Source organism: Gilbertella persicaria (genome assembly GCF_025201335.1).
Source record: "Gilbertella persicaria strain CBS 190.32 chromosome Unknown B0P05scaffold_15, whole genome shotgun sequence".
NCBI lineage: Eukaryota > Fungi > Mucoromycota > Mucoromycetes > Mucorales > Choanephoraceae > Gilbertella > Gilbertella persicaria.
In genome coordinates, this window is record NW_026251976.1 from 146,078 (window position 1) to 160,167 (window position 14,090).

Genomic DNA, 14,090 nt, shown 5'->3' on the forward strand with positions numbered 1-14,090 from the left:
TCCTTTTCTTTTTCTTTTTTTTCTTTCAATGTTATCATAATGCCAGTTGTTGTTCCTTTTTTTACAGGAGCAAAGCAGCTCACCATTGATCTTGCTGAGCCTGTGGTCATTCTGAGAGGAACTGCAAAGGATAAGACAACACAAGTCCTGGAAGGGGAAGTGAGTATTGTTCTTACTAGACCCATGTTAGCCACTCAAGTGGTAGTTCAATTTATTGGTAAAACAAATCGACTGTGGCCTCAAGGTAAAAATAAATAAATAAATAAAAATAATGAAATCTTATATATATATAACAATAGGATTAGCAGGAGGAAGAGTGACCAATTCATTTCATGAAAAGACACTTCATGAACAAAAGATTATTTTGCAATCATTTCCCAATAATCCTAAACAAGAAGGCACATTGCTGCCTGGCACACATCGATGGCCATTTCAATTCTTGTTGTCCAGTCAATTAGTCGAGACAATTGAAGATCAAATGGGACAAGTATTTTACTATGTTACAGCCACTGTCCATCGTGTGGGTGTAGGAGCCACTAAACTTCGCTCTCGGTGTGATATACTCTTACTTCGTACACCTCATGGATCAGACACTGCAGATAATTCGCTCCCGACTACTTCTGTTACTTCAGAACGCAAGATGGATATTTGTGACACCAACATCTGCATTGAAAAATCAAGTGTTGCAGGTGGAACCCAGTTACCAATCTCACTCACTATTTCACCCAATACAAAACATGTCTATATTGAATCCATGACAGTTATTCTTCATGAAAAGAAGATCTACAGACTACCTGAAACACAAGCACGTCGTTCAGAAGTTTATGATTATAAAGTTGCCTTGTACTCGGTCCATAGTGCTGCCGATCCTGATCTGAGGTCAAGCGGGCCATCATTAAAACCTCAAGATATCAAGCGAGCCTTTAATATTAAAAATGCTCACATCTCTTTAAACGAAGGCCCCTTTCAGTATCGATTGATTTTCTCACTTCCAGATTGTTTTCGACTAAATCATTCAACGACATACCATGAAATCGACATTCGACACACACTCAAGATTCACATCGAATTGTCATCCCCTGTACCGCATTCAACAGATGCGGTTCGAACAGACATTTGTCTCGAGACACCGATTACCATTCTAGACTGTCGTTTGAAAGATGATTATAACAAGCTGCCCTCTTATGAGGAAGCTGTGTTGTATGACACATCTGTCGATCAAGAAGATGTATCGAAATCTACTGGATTTTTATTTGTCCTTGTTATCTGGAATACAAAAAGAAGCGGAACTGTACTCGTCGTGATTGGATCAAATTTAGAACAGAACAACGACAGCCTTCATTGGCCTCCTCAAGCACGACTATTCCTCCTCCTCCTTCTTATGAATCAATTAACAAAGAATAACTGTAAATAAAACCAAAGCTTTGTCTCTCTCTCTCTCTCTCTCTCTTTCTGGAGTAAGTGCTGTATTTACTCGCTGCGAATTATATGAGTCAGCTTGTCATTGTTTCCAAAAGAAGATGATGGTTCCTGAATCCCTTAAAAAATGTTTGGTCCTGAAATGCAGAGAAATTTAAAAACAAGGCACAGTTTACTCGTAAAACCGCGCGCGGACTTTGAATATACTCGTTTCTTTATCGCTTCACTTACATAAAAATCCGAAATCACCTTTCTTTCATCTAAAGAATTCTTTAGTACGATGGCCTGGTCACTCTTGGTGGTGCTCTGGAGCTTGCTATAATCCCTTGTGAAGGACTGTATATCTTGGGTATCAACAATTGTGCCAAGTGCCAAGTGCTAAGTAATTGAAGACATTTAGAAATGATGTCCTTTACTTGTGGTATTGGTATAGCCATCTGTAGCATTGAACAAGACAAGATATAAAAAGTACTGACTCTGAGGAGCAACGAACGAAAAACTCAATATGTCTTTTTTAGGACATATTAAAGGTTAGCCTAGATGACGGTTATTTTCTTCGGGATTATATAAGGCTCATACAATCGTACTGAATGCTTCCACAAAAGCATTGTCTTGAAGATATTTCATATGGCTAGTCACTTTGCTTCACATACACTAGTTTCCATTTATACGATGATTTTTTTTTTCAAAATGAAACTTTCATCCAATACAAAAAAAAAAAAAACCGAAATTGGTTGCAAATAATCGTTCAAAAGTACACAGCAACATAAGGGATACCAAGATGGCGCATTAAGTAAAGCTGCAGAGTTCGACAAGACAAATACAGTAATGCAAAGAAAGCTTTATGTTTGTTGTATGAGCTTAGAATAATTGCGTTTTTAGGCTCTGGCGTACATTTTTTATGGAATTTATGCAGATTTAACACATTCAATACATTTTACAATCTCAGAGGAGCATTTGGTACTATAATATAGCATAAGAAAAGTCTTTTGGATCAGTCTCAAATCGCGATTTTCTGAAAATTAAAAAAAATCGTCGAGGAGTTAAGGGCTTTGGGTCGTTTTTTCGATCATTTGAAAACTTGATGTTTTTATCAATGAAAACGTTTGTTTATAGTCGTAGTAACATAAGATGCTCAAAAAGGCAGCTGAGTGCGTTTGAGCGGCCAATACGGGCAGCAATTCCTCCTATTGGCATATTTTTTTATGGTTCTCTTTTAGTATGACTGATTCAATCTTGGTTGCTGGATAGGATAGAAAGTTTAATTACAATTATATGAACAAGCTTCTGTCAAAAAATATGGCATAGATTTGAGAAAAAATAGAAAGGCAATGCAAGATACTTGAGCAAGGCTCCTAGTAAAAGCCCAAGATTACAACAAAGAGAACGATCAATAAAATTTTGTGATGCATGTGGGCTCAATCAGTTTTTTTACGTCTGCTTTCTCTTTCTTTCTTTTTGGCTTGTATTTTTCTTGAAGCGATTGAAGCTAATCTTATAATGCGAGTGACGAATATCGTCATGTTTAGCATGAATGAAAGCTGCTATATCTTGACAAAGTCAAATGCTTCAAATATTGAAATAGCATTCAGCGCTATACTAAGACGCTCAACCAGGTCCTAAAGCTTTAAACATGTTGAGATAAATAACCTTCTTTAACCTAGACCATTGGGTGCAGTGAGGTATGAAAGCCTTCGAATGTTTCAAGATACAATTAAGTTGAGTAATACAGTACTTCTTGGCTTCAGGTTTTTGAACTCTGCTCAGTCAAGGTTAGAGTCATTCAACCACAGATCTATACACTTTTAAGTCTTAGTTTCGGTTACGCTACCAAACAGCTTGATAATCGTCAATGCTTTGTTTAGCGAAACAATCACTTTTGACCTTTCACGAATACTATAGTGTATATCTCTTAGCTTACTTTATTTACGTCGCTATTTTTTTTTTACCGCCAACTCGGAGGTAAAAAAATGACCTGATAAGTGACAAAGTTTTTGAGCATTATTCATGATCAAATGCGCTTACACAACATGTGCTGCATTAAAATCATCAAGATCTGTTTTAAATCTCGGTACAAAACTTTTTTGAATTAGAATTTTATAAATTGCATTTGTTAAAACTACAACATACATTTGTAAAAGTCAATATCAATTTTGGACGTCTTTTCACAATATACATTTCAAGCTATAAAAAAAGAATTCCATTTACTTTCTACTTTTTATAAAAACGCTTTTATAAGAAAAATATGGTAATCCAACTGCTGCGGAGTATTCGCATGGGGACATTGGTATACCAACAATTTCAAATGTGCCATATACCTCAAAAAAGGAAGAGGCTGTTGTTTGTACTACATTCAATCGGAGGTTCGAATGCGACTTGATAAAGAATCAAAAAGAATGACCTGACGTTTAGGATGCAAATTTGAAACAAAAATGGCATATCAAGCTATTATGTCTCTGTTTGTGTATGCTTCAAGTAAATCGATCTGTTTGTTAAAAAAAAGCCCTTTACAAAATTACGTCAACTTTGGCTTTGTATCAAATGCTTTGATTTGTCAATTCTAGGGAAAAATTTGTACCCGAGTTTAGTTTTGGATTCAGAACTCTATCTTTTTAATTCTTCAAAATATACTTTTCGATTTATTTTTCAGGCACATTTTTTTTTTTTGAAAAAAAAAAACACCCGTTCACTTCATTTTATCACAAGATTGTACTTTTTGGCTACAAATAAAGTATAATTTGTCTCTTTAGTTTATGAGCACATGCGTTTGATGAATTACTGTTTTCTTTATGCAATCAATAAAAAATAAGACCCTGTTAGCAATGGCGTCAACAAATGACAAGTTGCTCTCTTTTAATCTATGGCTTTTTATGGGGCGTATCTTCCCTTCTTTTCTTTTTTCTCACAAGCTCAATTATTTGTTGAAAAAGAACCCCGCTCAGTTGGCCTCGAAAAAAAAGATTGGGTGTGCAAAAAGGGTGCTCCAATAATTTTGTAATTAATTCTTTCTCGCTTTCCTCTCCTCGCCTTTTTTTTTTTTACTCTTTATTCTCTCTTTTTCTTTCCTTTTCACTTTCTCTAATCTCATCTCGCAAAAGAAACAGAGATCTTTTTTTTTTGGATCAGCAGTTCAAAAAAAAGATAGAAGTCATCAATTCTGGATAGTGCATGCTAAATAGTATACAGAGTTCATAAATGAGTCCAGATACAAAGCTTATTGCGAGCTTAGTGAACCGCATACTTGTCAGGGTAAAAATGAAGGCCACATAAAAGCCTATTCTAATTGACTTAAATGTTAGTTGCCCAGTAATAGTGGAAGAAAATTAGAAGTTTTAGAAAATGATCCGCTGATAAATCAAACGTATGTATGATGAATCAATTAAGCTTTTTTTTTTACTTATTCTTTGTCTCTCTTTAGAGGTACGAAATGATGTTTATAAAAAAAAAGTGAGGGTGACTTCGGGGTTTAACAGTATCATGTTCTTGACTTTAAATAGTTGCTGCTTTGATTGAATTATCAAAGTTTAGACTGCCGACAATTACTGTGAGTCTGCTCAGCTTGTTAGACAGTATCAAGGTATTTCTTGTGATGATCAAACGTTACTTTGCTCACCCAGATCCAATAGATGCCAGCAAGTGAAGAATACTTTCCATATGAGAACCTACAGTCACAATTGTTCGTATTGCGAATGCTTTCAGCATGTATGCAACATCACTGGCAATATATTCGAGAAGGCAAATCAGAAAACACCTCTCTAAAAGCACCCTCAACAGCAGGCGGGTACGAGGGATCCATACATAGCTTTGACAGTTCAACACATCAGAGTCGATGGTCTGTTGCTGACGGTCCTCTTCCAATCGAAATGGACGATCCACCACCATTTGATGATTTTATTGCTAAAAACATCATTAATGTCATGTCACGTATTATGCATCAAACCACTGTGATGGAAGAAAGAGAATACGGACAAGCTACCAACCACGTTACCCAAATCATAAGAACTGAATATTACACAGCTAGCAACATTACTCGGACTTCAGCAGATATTGTGTTGGATATCTACAAAGCCATGAGTAGAGTGGTTGCCTACTTGAGTGCAAGTAACTGGAGTGTGGTATTCTCTAAAATTAAGTTGCGTATTTTTTACTTGTCTACAACCACAGATGAAAATCCTGATTCCTCCGACACGCGTTTTTTAGAATGTTGTTCTTTGAACGCTAAACGTCTTAGTATTGTTCTCGGAGGTAAGCGCGTATTTGGTTTAGCTGTATCGCTGACATGTTTTAGAAATGTGCGCAACGTTTCCCAACTTGAGAAAATCGACACAGTTGATTGTGGCAGCCATTCTTCGAAGAGCCATATGGGGTTGGATTGAGACATATCCAGGTGAATTTATGCAACTCTATCAAAGCCAAAAGAAACTGGACGGTGGACCCGATGTATTGTTTGATATTTGCTTGTCTTTAGCGGACACAACAAGAAAGAAGGCTATTTTATGGCCATTGCAGACTATGTTACTCTTGCTTTGTCCTGACTTCATTACATTGCTGGCCAATCCCGACAATCACCGAAACATTGGTGCCAAAAAAGGCGTGTTTTTAGCGACACTCAAGAACTCTTTAAAGCCTGGCCGTATGGCGGAATTAGCAGCCATTTGTTATGTAGATCTGTGTAAGGCAGCCACTTATGTTCCCAAAACAGACGCCTATTCGATTCGAAACCTTATTCCAGAAGTTGAGAATGAACTTCGTGGGCAATTGTTTGATGCAGAAAAGCCCTTGATTGCTGATAGTTTGATGAGTGGGCTAGGTATTATTGTCGATCATCGCTCCTTGCTTGCTGATTGTCTGGTGGCTATGTTTCGATTGAACCCTCGCCATGCTCTGCGGAGCCTATTCCCTGCCTGTCTCGAACCACGGGCGCCTACCTTATTCAAAATCAGTTTAGTAAAGGCTTGTTTAGCCATTGCATCTGAAGAGAATCGATTGCCTTGGAATCCTTCTGTCACAGCGTTATATGATTCATTATCAGGTCCACTGAGAAAGCTGTTTATAGAATTTGCCGGCAAAGATACAACCAAAGTCGATCTCAACGCAATGAATCAATATGCCAGTCGCAAAACGATGATGAACAATCCTACAAATGACAAAAAGGTCAAGACAAACATAGTTTTAATGACTCAAAATTCAGAACGATTAGAATTGATTCTCGACATGTTGCGACTCTACCAAACAGATCCTAAACTTGCTATTCGCGTACGTTGCATGTGTATAAATGTGCTTATTGACTGATAATTAAACTCATAGGGCGAGAATGAAGATAGAATTGAAAAGAATCCAATTGCTATTGTTGCTATCACTAGTTGTCTTCGAGAGCCAAATCAATATGTCAGAGATGCTGCCGCTATGTGCCTTTACAAACTTCATTCACCCAAATTTATTGTGGAATGGGGGCCTTCACCACACTTTATAGAGACTTTTTGGAGGATTTCGTCGCAAGCTGTATTCACTTTGGCCAAACAGCTATTAGATAACAGAGAAAGAGACGATGGACTAAAACGCTTATTGGAACTCTTGAAAAAGTTGTTTGAGTCTCGAAACGAGTTTCTCAGAATGCATCAGGTACATCTCATTCGTTTGAGCAAGTCTAATTGTGATATACGTAGGACATTGCTATGCAAGGATCAGATGTAAGAGAGCGTTTGCAAGCTTCTATTGGATTAGAAGTGGCATTATTGGTCTTGCTGTGTTCTTCAGATATTGAAATTTGTACAGCAGCCATCAGCTGTTTTGGCCTAATTTGTGCAGAAGCCCAACTTACAGAAAGTGCAGACGACCCACACCAAGCCATTTTGATGGTAGTAGAAAACCTGCCTATTTACCAACAACTTTCTGCCAACAATGGTATTGTAACGGGTCGTAAATCGCAACAAAAGCAGATTCGTCGACTTTTGCGAATGATGAACCATTATGCCCCTGGCAATCTTGCTGCTTGGGAAGAAGCCTATAAGCGCTGGAAATACATGACACCTGCTATAATCAAGCCTCATGATGACTCCAAAGACGATTATCAAGATAGCAACATGAATGCAAGCAACAACAGCTCCAAACGAGGCCCTCCTGCATGGACTGACAAGCTTAGAAATCCTGCTTCTTCCAACAGACAAACGCACAATTTTTCTGTTGTCAACAGAACCGAAACTAACAACCTGGATGATGACAAATCTTCGGAATGGCAGAACTATGCTGGTTTCTTGGCAGCCCTGGGTGGTATATGTCTTATGGCCGATGCTGCACCTTCTACACCTACTTCACCTGCTACACCTCGCAGTGGCTACAATGACCAATCAACCTTTAGGCGCATCTCAGCACCTACAGAATCGTCTGCCATGGTAAACAAGTTTGTTGTTGACATGGTCGATTTGTTACTCTGTGATAATATCATTGTCCGTGAATGGGTGAAAGAAATCTTGGGTACAGATCTTTCTCCTGCTTTATACCCTATGCTTTTCCGATACATGGAAACTGTCTTGGCCAAATACTTTGGCCCTGATGGTGATCCTATTTGCAATAGCCGTAATACCTTGCTTGTCGAACAAGCAATTAGTGTCTTGAAGCTTGTTTTGGATCGTATGGATGATTCGGCTGAAACTCTTTTGGCGGTTGATTTTAGTAGTTTGATCAATCAATATGCCAAATATCTGAACAAGTTGGGCAGTGGACAAACAGCTTTAAAGATCAAGATCAAATTCTGTCAATTGACTGAAGTCTTGATGTCAAAGAAGGATAAGGTTACTCTCAGACAAGAATTTAGATTGCGAAACAAGCTTCTTGAAATTATTGTAGAATGGACAAGCGATTTCTCCTTGGTAATATGCACTTGTTATCTTAGATTTAGTCATACTCATTCTTCTTCCTTTTAGAAACCTGATACTATTGGACAATATTCAACATTTGAGGCAAATCAAAGCGAGAAGCTGCACAGAGAACTAGATTTAGCTTGCTTAAATACTATTGTTGGTTTGCTTCATCAACTTCCTCTCCAGTCTGCTGATCCAATTCACGAAGCTGATTCAACTCCTATCAAGAGCCGTATCTTTTTCAAATACTTTACTTTCTTTTTAAAGTTATTGAACAGATGCAGAGATTCCGAGGTAAAATCTCTTTTCTTTTTCTTATTGATATGAATACGACTAATCAAAATGAATAGACTGAAGCAGACAATTCTTCGTACCGATTCCGTCAGTACCCTGAAACCAATGGAACTCATAACACAAAGGTAGTGTATTGCAATAACATATAAGCGTTCCATGCTAATGTTTTGAAGAACAAGGAAAACATGTCTACTTACTTGGCTCCTCTCAAAGAAAGCACGATCCTTGCCATGTCTAATCTTTTAAGTGCAAATGTTGATGCAGGTCTTAAATACTCATTGTCTATGGGTTATCATGATGATCCTCAAATGAGAACAGCTTTCATGAAAGTATTGACAAACATCTTGAATCAAGGAACAGAGTTTGAAACTCTGGCTGAAACTGTCATTACAGATCGTTATGAAAAGCTTGTTGATGTAAGTTTAGCAAGCAATACATAGATGAAGAGATATTCATGCTCTTTGATTTTTGTAGATGATTGTTGATTTCGATATTGATTTAACTTCAGCATTGTCTGATGTTTGTCCTGCTTCAGATATTGAAGACGCTTCTACTGCTTTGCTATCTTGTTTCCAATCAAGAGGAAAAGCACTCAGCTTGTTGAAATCTGTTATCCAAAAAGAAGTTCAAAACACAGGTAAAGAATCTTAATGAAATCAAACTCTGCAGACTCACATAATCAATACAGATAGCGAAACTGAATTACTGAGACGAACAAGTATTGCAACTCGTCTTTTGTCTATTTTTGCCAAGCAAAACGGTGCTGAATATGTACGCTCTGTACTTCAGCCTGTTTTTATCAAGTTGGCAGAAAAACCACAAGAAGAGAGAACCTTTGAACTGGATCCTTCCAAGGTTGGTAGCGGGGAAGATGTGTCTAAGAACAAGCAAAACGTTGTAAGTGCTACAGAACTCTTTTTGAATGCTATCTGTGCTTCTGCGAATGAAGCTCCTCCTGCTTTTCGAGAAGTATGTCACTATATCTTAACTTCAGTTCGTGAGCGTTACCCAGAGGCCAAATATACTGCTGTTGGTGCATTTATCTTTTTACGTTTTTTTTGTCCAGCCATTGTATCGCCAGAGTCAGAAGGCCTTATTAAATCAAACATTGTCATCTCTCGAGAAATGAAGCGTGGTCACTTGATTGCTACCAAAGTCATTCAGAACTTGGCGAACAATGTCTTGTTTGGCGCTAAAGAGACATATATGATTGTCTTGAACGATTTCTTGACAAGCAATATTTACAAAGTCACTAGTTTTCTGCGTGAAATTTCCAACGTACCAAATCCTGTGATGGATACACCACAACCTCGTACAACTAGCCTTGGTATCAGAAAGAATAGCAGCAGTATGATCAGCACAACGAGTGCTGAAGAAGTAGGCCTTGACATGAAGCCTATGGAAGAGAAGGACTATTATGCCTTGCATCGAGTCTTGTTTGACAATATGGAACGTCTTGCTAGAGAAATCGCTACCCGCCGTTTAAGACAGCTTGTTGACCCTGAAGTTGCTTCTGACATGAAACGTCATTTAGATCGTATTTCAAACCTCTTGGCACAACTTGGAAGACCCCCTGAGATGACAAAGCAAGAGTTTGTTGGGCTTCGAAGCTACACGCATGCTGCTGCTAACCAAATGTATGCAGAGTTCATGCGTCGCAATAGTCATCGTAGTGTAGAGCCAATTATCTCAAAGAATATCTTTTATGAAGGTGGTGTCTCTAAAGCAAACAGACCTGTATTCTATTTCATTGCAAGAAATGTAATTTCTGATAGCATTGATCTAGAGTTACTTGTTTACCATGTTCTACAGGTAAGAAATACAAAGAAAGAGTTACAACTGATTTTCCTAGACTATGGAGCGTGCTTCTAACAAGAATATTGATCTTGTCCTTGATATGACTTTATTCAATGTATCCAACGAAATCCCAAGTCAATATCTGAATCAAATGTTGCAGCTTTTGCCTTTTGATCCAAGTGATATTATTGCAAGCATTATTGTTTACAATCCCAACACATACCTTCGCAAATATGTTAAAAAGTTACCTCGTCCTATACCACACAAGATGAGCAAACGTACTGCTTTTGCTGTTACTCTAGCTGAACTCTATGAGTATATCAATCCTAGTGAAGTACGATTACCCAAGTCGACCAGTAAGTAATCTTAAACATTTTAGATGTTTGTTTTTAACACTATCTGTTTTTTAGCTTCTTTGGACACAGAGCAGTGCCACGTATTCCATCCAGTGAATAAGCTTACACAATACAAGGTTAACATCCCTATTACAATCAAAGTCAGTTCTGAATACGTTCAGGTCATGACTGTACGTAAACAAGAGTTTTTGTATGGTGTCACAACTGTTATCAATGATGTGTTCATGATAACCGACATGGAAGATATCAACATCATTAGCAACAATCGAAACCAAGAAAATGCGAATGAGTTTTGCTTCAAATACAACAAAGGAAAGACACAGCATATCTTTTCGTCTATGAAGCGCGAAGCTATTGTCAATGTAAGCCCAACTGGTTTTTGTAGATACTTGGTACTAATTTTGTATAGACTATTCGACACAACAAGAGAAGATTGGAAATGTCAAAACCAAACAGCATGTCTGAACGAGTTATTCGTCCAAACGATGTGCCTGGTAGACTTCTGAATATGGCTTTACTCAATATTGGTAGTGATGATCCAAGCCTTCGATTGGCTGCTTATAACTTGCTTTATGCTTTAAGTATCACTTTCCACTTTGATGTTGGTAATCAATTATTGGATGCACGCGATCTCTGTCTTCCAGCCAACAGTACAGCCTTCATTGTCAATATTAGTGAAAAAATTGCTCAAAATCAACAAAACTTAACTTTGGAATTTCTTAGCGAATGCTTTATTGGCTTCCAGAAATCAAGCGAGCCTCTTCGTTATTTATGTTTGGATTATATGGTGCCTTGGCTACCAAACTTGTCCAAGTTTTGTAATAGTCTAGGTCCCGAAACTGACAAGGACACTGCCAAGACAAAAGAAGTGCTTCGTAACCTTATTGATCTCACAGTGGCTCGTACAGATGTAAGTAACCCTTTTTTTTTTTTGCTTTTTATCTAAACTCACATCTTCTTTAGATGTATAAGCTTGTTCAAGCCAAGATCTGGAAGACAATTGGACAAATTGATGATACATTAAACCTTGTCTTGGATGTATTTGTTCAATTCTCTATTGAGCATGGTGTTGGTTCACCTCAAGCTGAAGCCATGGCTGACACATTTGTCACTCTTTCAAATATTGCTGTCCGAGGCAAAGTTGTTTCTCGATTACGTAAAGTATTACAAAAGACATCTTTCAAGCCAACAAGATCCCTAATGGACCACTGGACTTGGAATGAAATTGCTATTCTTATTCGTTTCGTGCTCATGCTTTCCTTTAATAACCGTGGTCCTGTCAAGAGCTATGTACCTGAAATCTTTCATATTGTATCTCTTGTTGTAGGTGTTGGCCCTACTATCATTCGTTCTTCTGTTCATGGTCTTGTAGTCAATGTAATCCAATCCTTGTGCACTACTATGCCTATCCAAGACGCTAATGTCAAGAAGCTTCAAATGATTCTTAGTGAAATGTCAGATACTAAATATCGACTTTTGTTTGGTCTCTATAAGCCTCATGCAGGTGCTTTTACTATCTCACCTGATACCTTAACTGATGCATCGGAACCTATTCCTCTCATTGCTCTCGAAACCATTGTCAATAACCTTTTAGAAGTCATTACTTACAGTTCTCCTTCTGCAGGTTTGTAAATCTAGTGTGTTTTGGTCAAATACTTATTTTTTTTTCATATAGATATGGCGAATGCATGGAGAGCCAGATGGATGAGTCTAGTTGCCAGTACAGCTTTTCAATTCAATCCAGCCATTCAACCTCAAGCCTTTGTTGTTCTTGGATGTCTCGGTAGAGAAGAAGTCGATGACGATTTGTTGTACCAAATCTTAGTAGCGTTGAGAGGTGCTTTGGCCATTTTCAACGAACCTGATCCCAATTTGGTCCTTAGTATCATGATGTGTCTCAAGAACACAGTCGAAAGCCTGCCTTCTGATTCTCGGTACCTTTTGCCCTTGTTTTGGATTGCGATTGCTCTAGTTCAGATCAACAATGGTCCTACATTCTCTATGGCTGTGGAGTTGTTATTGGCTATTTTGAGAGCACTTGATGCTGATGAATACTTTGCTGGTGATCGTATGGTAGATGTATTGCTCGCAGCTCGTGAGCCTATGTCTGATGTAGCCAGCAAGCTGGATCAACTCTGTGGTGTCAATTTCAAGACACACTTTTCATTTGCTATTGCAAGCATCTTCTTGAAGGGCTTGCGATACAACAATGCAAAAGAAATCATATTCCAAGGCTTAACTACCTTTTTGGACATTGAATGCAAACATGCTGACAATACAAACATTTTGGACTCAAACAACCTGGGTTATTTAGCAGGTCTTTTGCCTCTTGCTGTCAAGACTGAAACTTTACGAGAAGTGCTACACTTGGCAGGATTGATAGAGCCTGATTTTGATATTGCAGACGATGATGACGAAGACGGCACTGGAGATTTTAAGTCTACCTTTGGTAGTATTCTTGATCGTCTTGATATTACAGACGAAACAACTGCTCTATTGCTTATTTCCATGTTGACTGCACAGCTTCAAATGGTTGAAAATACACAAGAAAGACTCTTCTTGTATAGTTTACTTGCTGAAGCAGCAAGTTCAATGCCCGAAATATTTTGTGTTGTGTAAGTAAGCAACTAAACGTGGCATTGCATATAGTTTTATTAACACTTTTTTTTCCTTTGTTTATTTGGATTCTAGGTACGACGCTCTCTTACCAAAAATGAATCAGATTGTGTTGAGTAGCATAAGTCAGCCCATCATAGAGTCCGTGAAGACGATTCTTTTGATTGCATGCTCAGAACCTTCTTTTAGTGATAGTGCTAGAAAGTCTAAACCTAGTCAAAAGGTGTTGCTTGAACGTGTTGGCTTTTCTGCACTAGGTGATCCTAGTTTTGGTGCTACTTCAATCAATGTCTTGCAGAATGCAAAACTCGCTAGTGAAATCATTGAATTGATAATCGCTTAGATTATTTATTTTATACATACTTGTGTCTATATCTACTTACATATCCAATTCCTTATTTCAAAAAAAAAAGAACACATACACACATTTTAATCTTATATTATTTTAATGATATTTAATACTTGTCTGTTAACACATACACGTAAAAAAAAAAGAAAAGAAAAAGCCAATTGTTGTATTTCTATAATAAACCCATATATTTTACATCTATGCAATTCCGATTATCTGGTGCAAGTAGCTTTTCTAATCTGACAAATACGCAATTTTAACTTTTTTGATGTCTTAGCTATTTAAATCCAAAAAAAAAAAAAAAAAAAAAAAGCATCGTATTCCCTTTTTCTTTTTTCCTTTAGTGACTAGTCGAAATCCGTCTTTTTTTTTTTGGAATCCAAAAATTTAAACGAGAAA

General features: G+C 37.6%; 2 protein-coding genes across 2 annotated transcripts; both read left to right on the forward strand.

Annotated features, from left to right (window-relative positions):
* Window positions 1–183: 183 nt before the first annotated feature.
* B0P05DRAFT_467946 (uncharacterized protein) lies at window positions 184–1,414 on the forward strand (the record flags this gene model as incomplete). The annotated part of the gene is made up of 2 exons (XM_051574402.1): window positions 184–244; window positions 300–1,414. The coding sequence occupies 2 exons, from the start codon at window positions 184–186 to the stop codon at window positions 1,412–1,414; spliced, it is 1,176 nt and encodes a 391-aa protein (XP_051435840.1).
* A 3,335-nt stretch (window positions 1,415–4,749) lies between these two features.
* On the forward strand, window positions 4,750–13,731 carry B0P05DRAFT_55926 (uncharacterized protein). The gene is made up of 17 exons (XM_051580249.1): window positions 4,750–4,784; window positions 4,917–4,996; window positions 5,046–5,664; window positions 5,708–6,675; window positions 6,727–7,041; window positions 7,086–8,288; window positions 8,343–8,573; window positions 8,630–8,698; window positions 8,747–8,989; window positions 9,048–9,210; window positions 9,262–10,385; window positions 10,426–10,726; window positions 10,781–11,088; window positions 11,136–11,636; window positions 11,690–12,350; window positions 12,402–13,341; window positions 13,418–13,731. Exons 3-17 carry the CDS (start codon window positions 5,046–5,048, stop codon window positions 13,683–13,685), a joined length of 7,914 nt encoding a protein of 2,637 aa, XP_051435841.1. The 5' UTR covers window positions 4,750–4,784; window positions 4,917–4,996; the 3' UTR covers window positions 13,686–13,731.
* Window positions 13,732–14,090: the final 359 nt, after the last annotated feature.

Bases quoted from the DNA above. Each gene is read 5' to 3' on its own strand.
- B0P05DRAFT_55926 (XM_051580249.1), top strand. From the start codon at position 5,046: ATGCCAGCAAGTGAAGAATACTTTCCATATGAGAACCTACAGTCACAA. The intron at 6,676-6,726 runs GTACGTTGCATG...TTAAACTCATAG, and splicing joins ATCCTAAACTTGCTATTCGC to GGCGAGAATGAAGATAGAAT. The intron at 12,351-12,401 runs GTTTGTAAATCT...TTTTTCATATAG, and splicing joins TTACAGTTCTCCTTCTGCAG to ATATGGCGAATGCATGGAGA.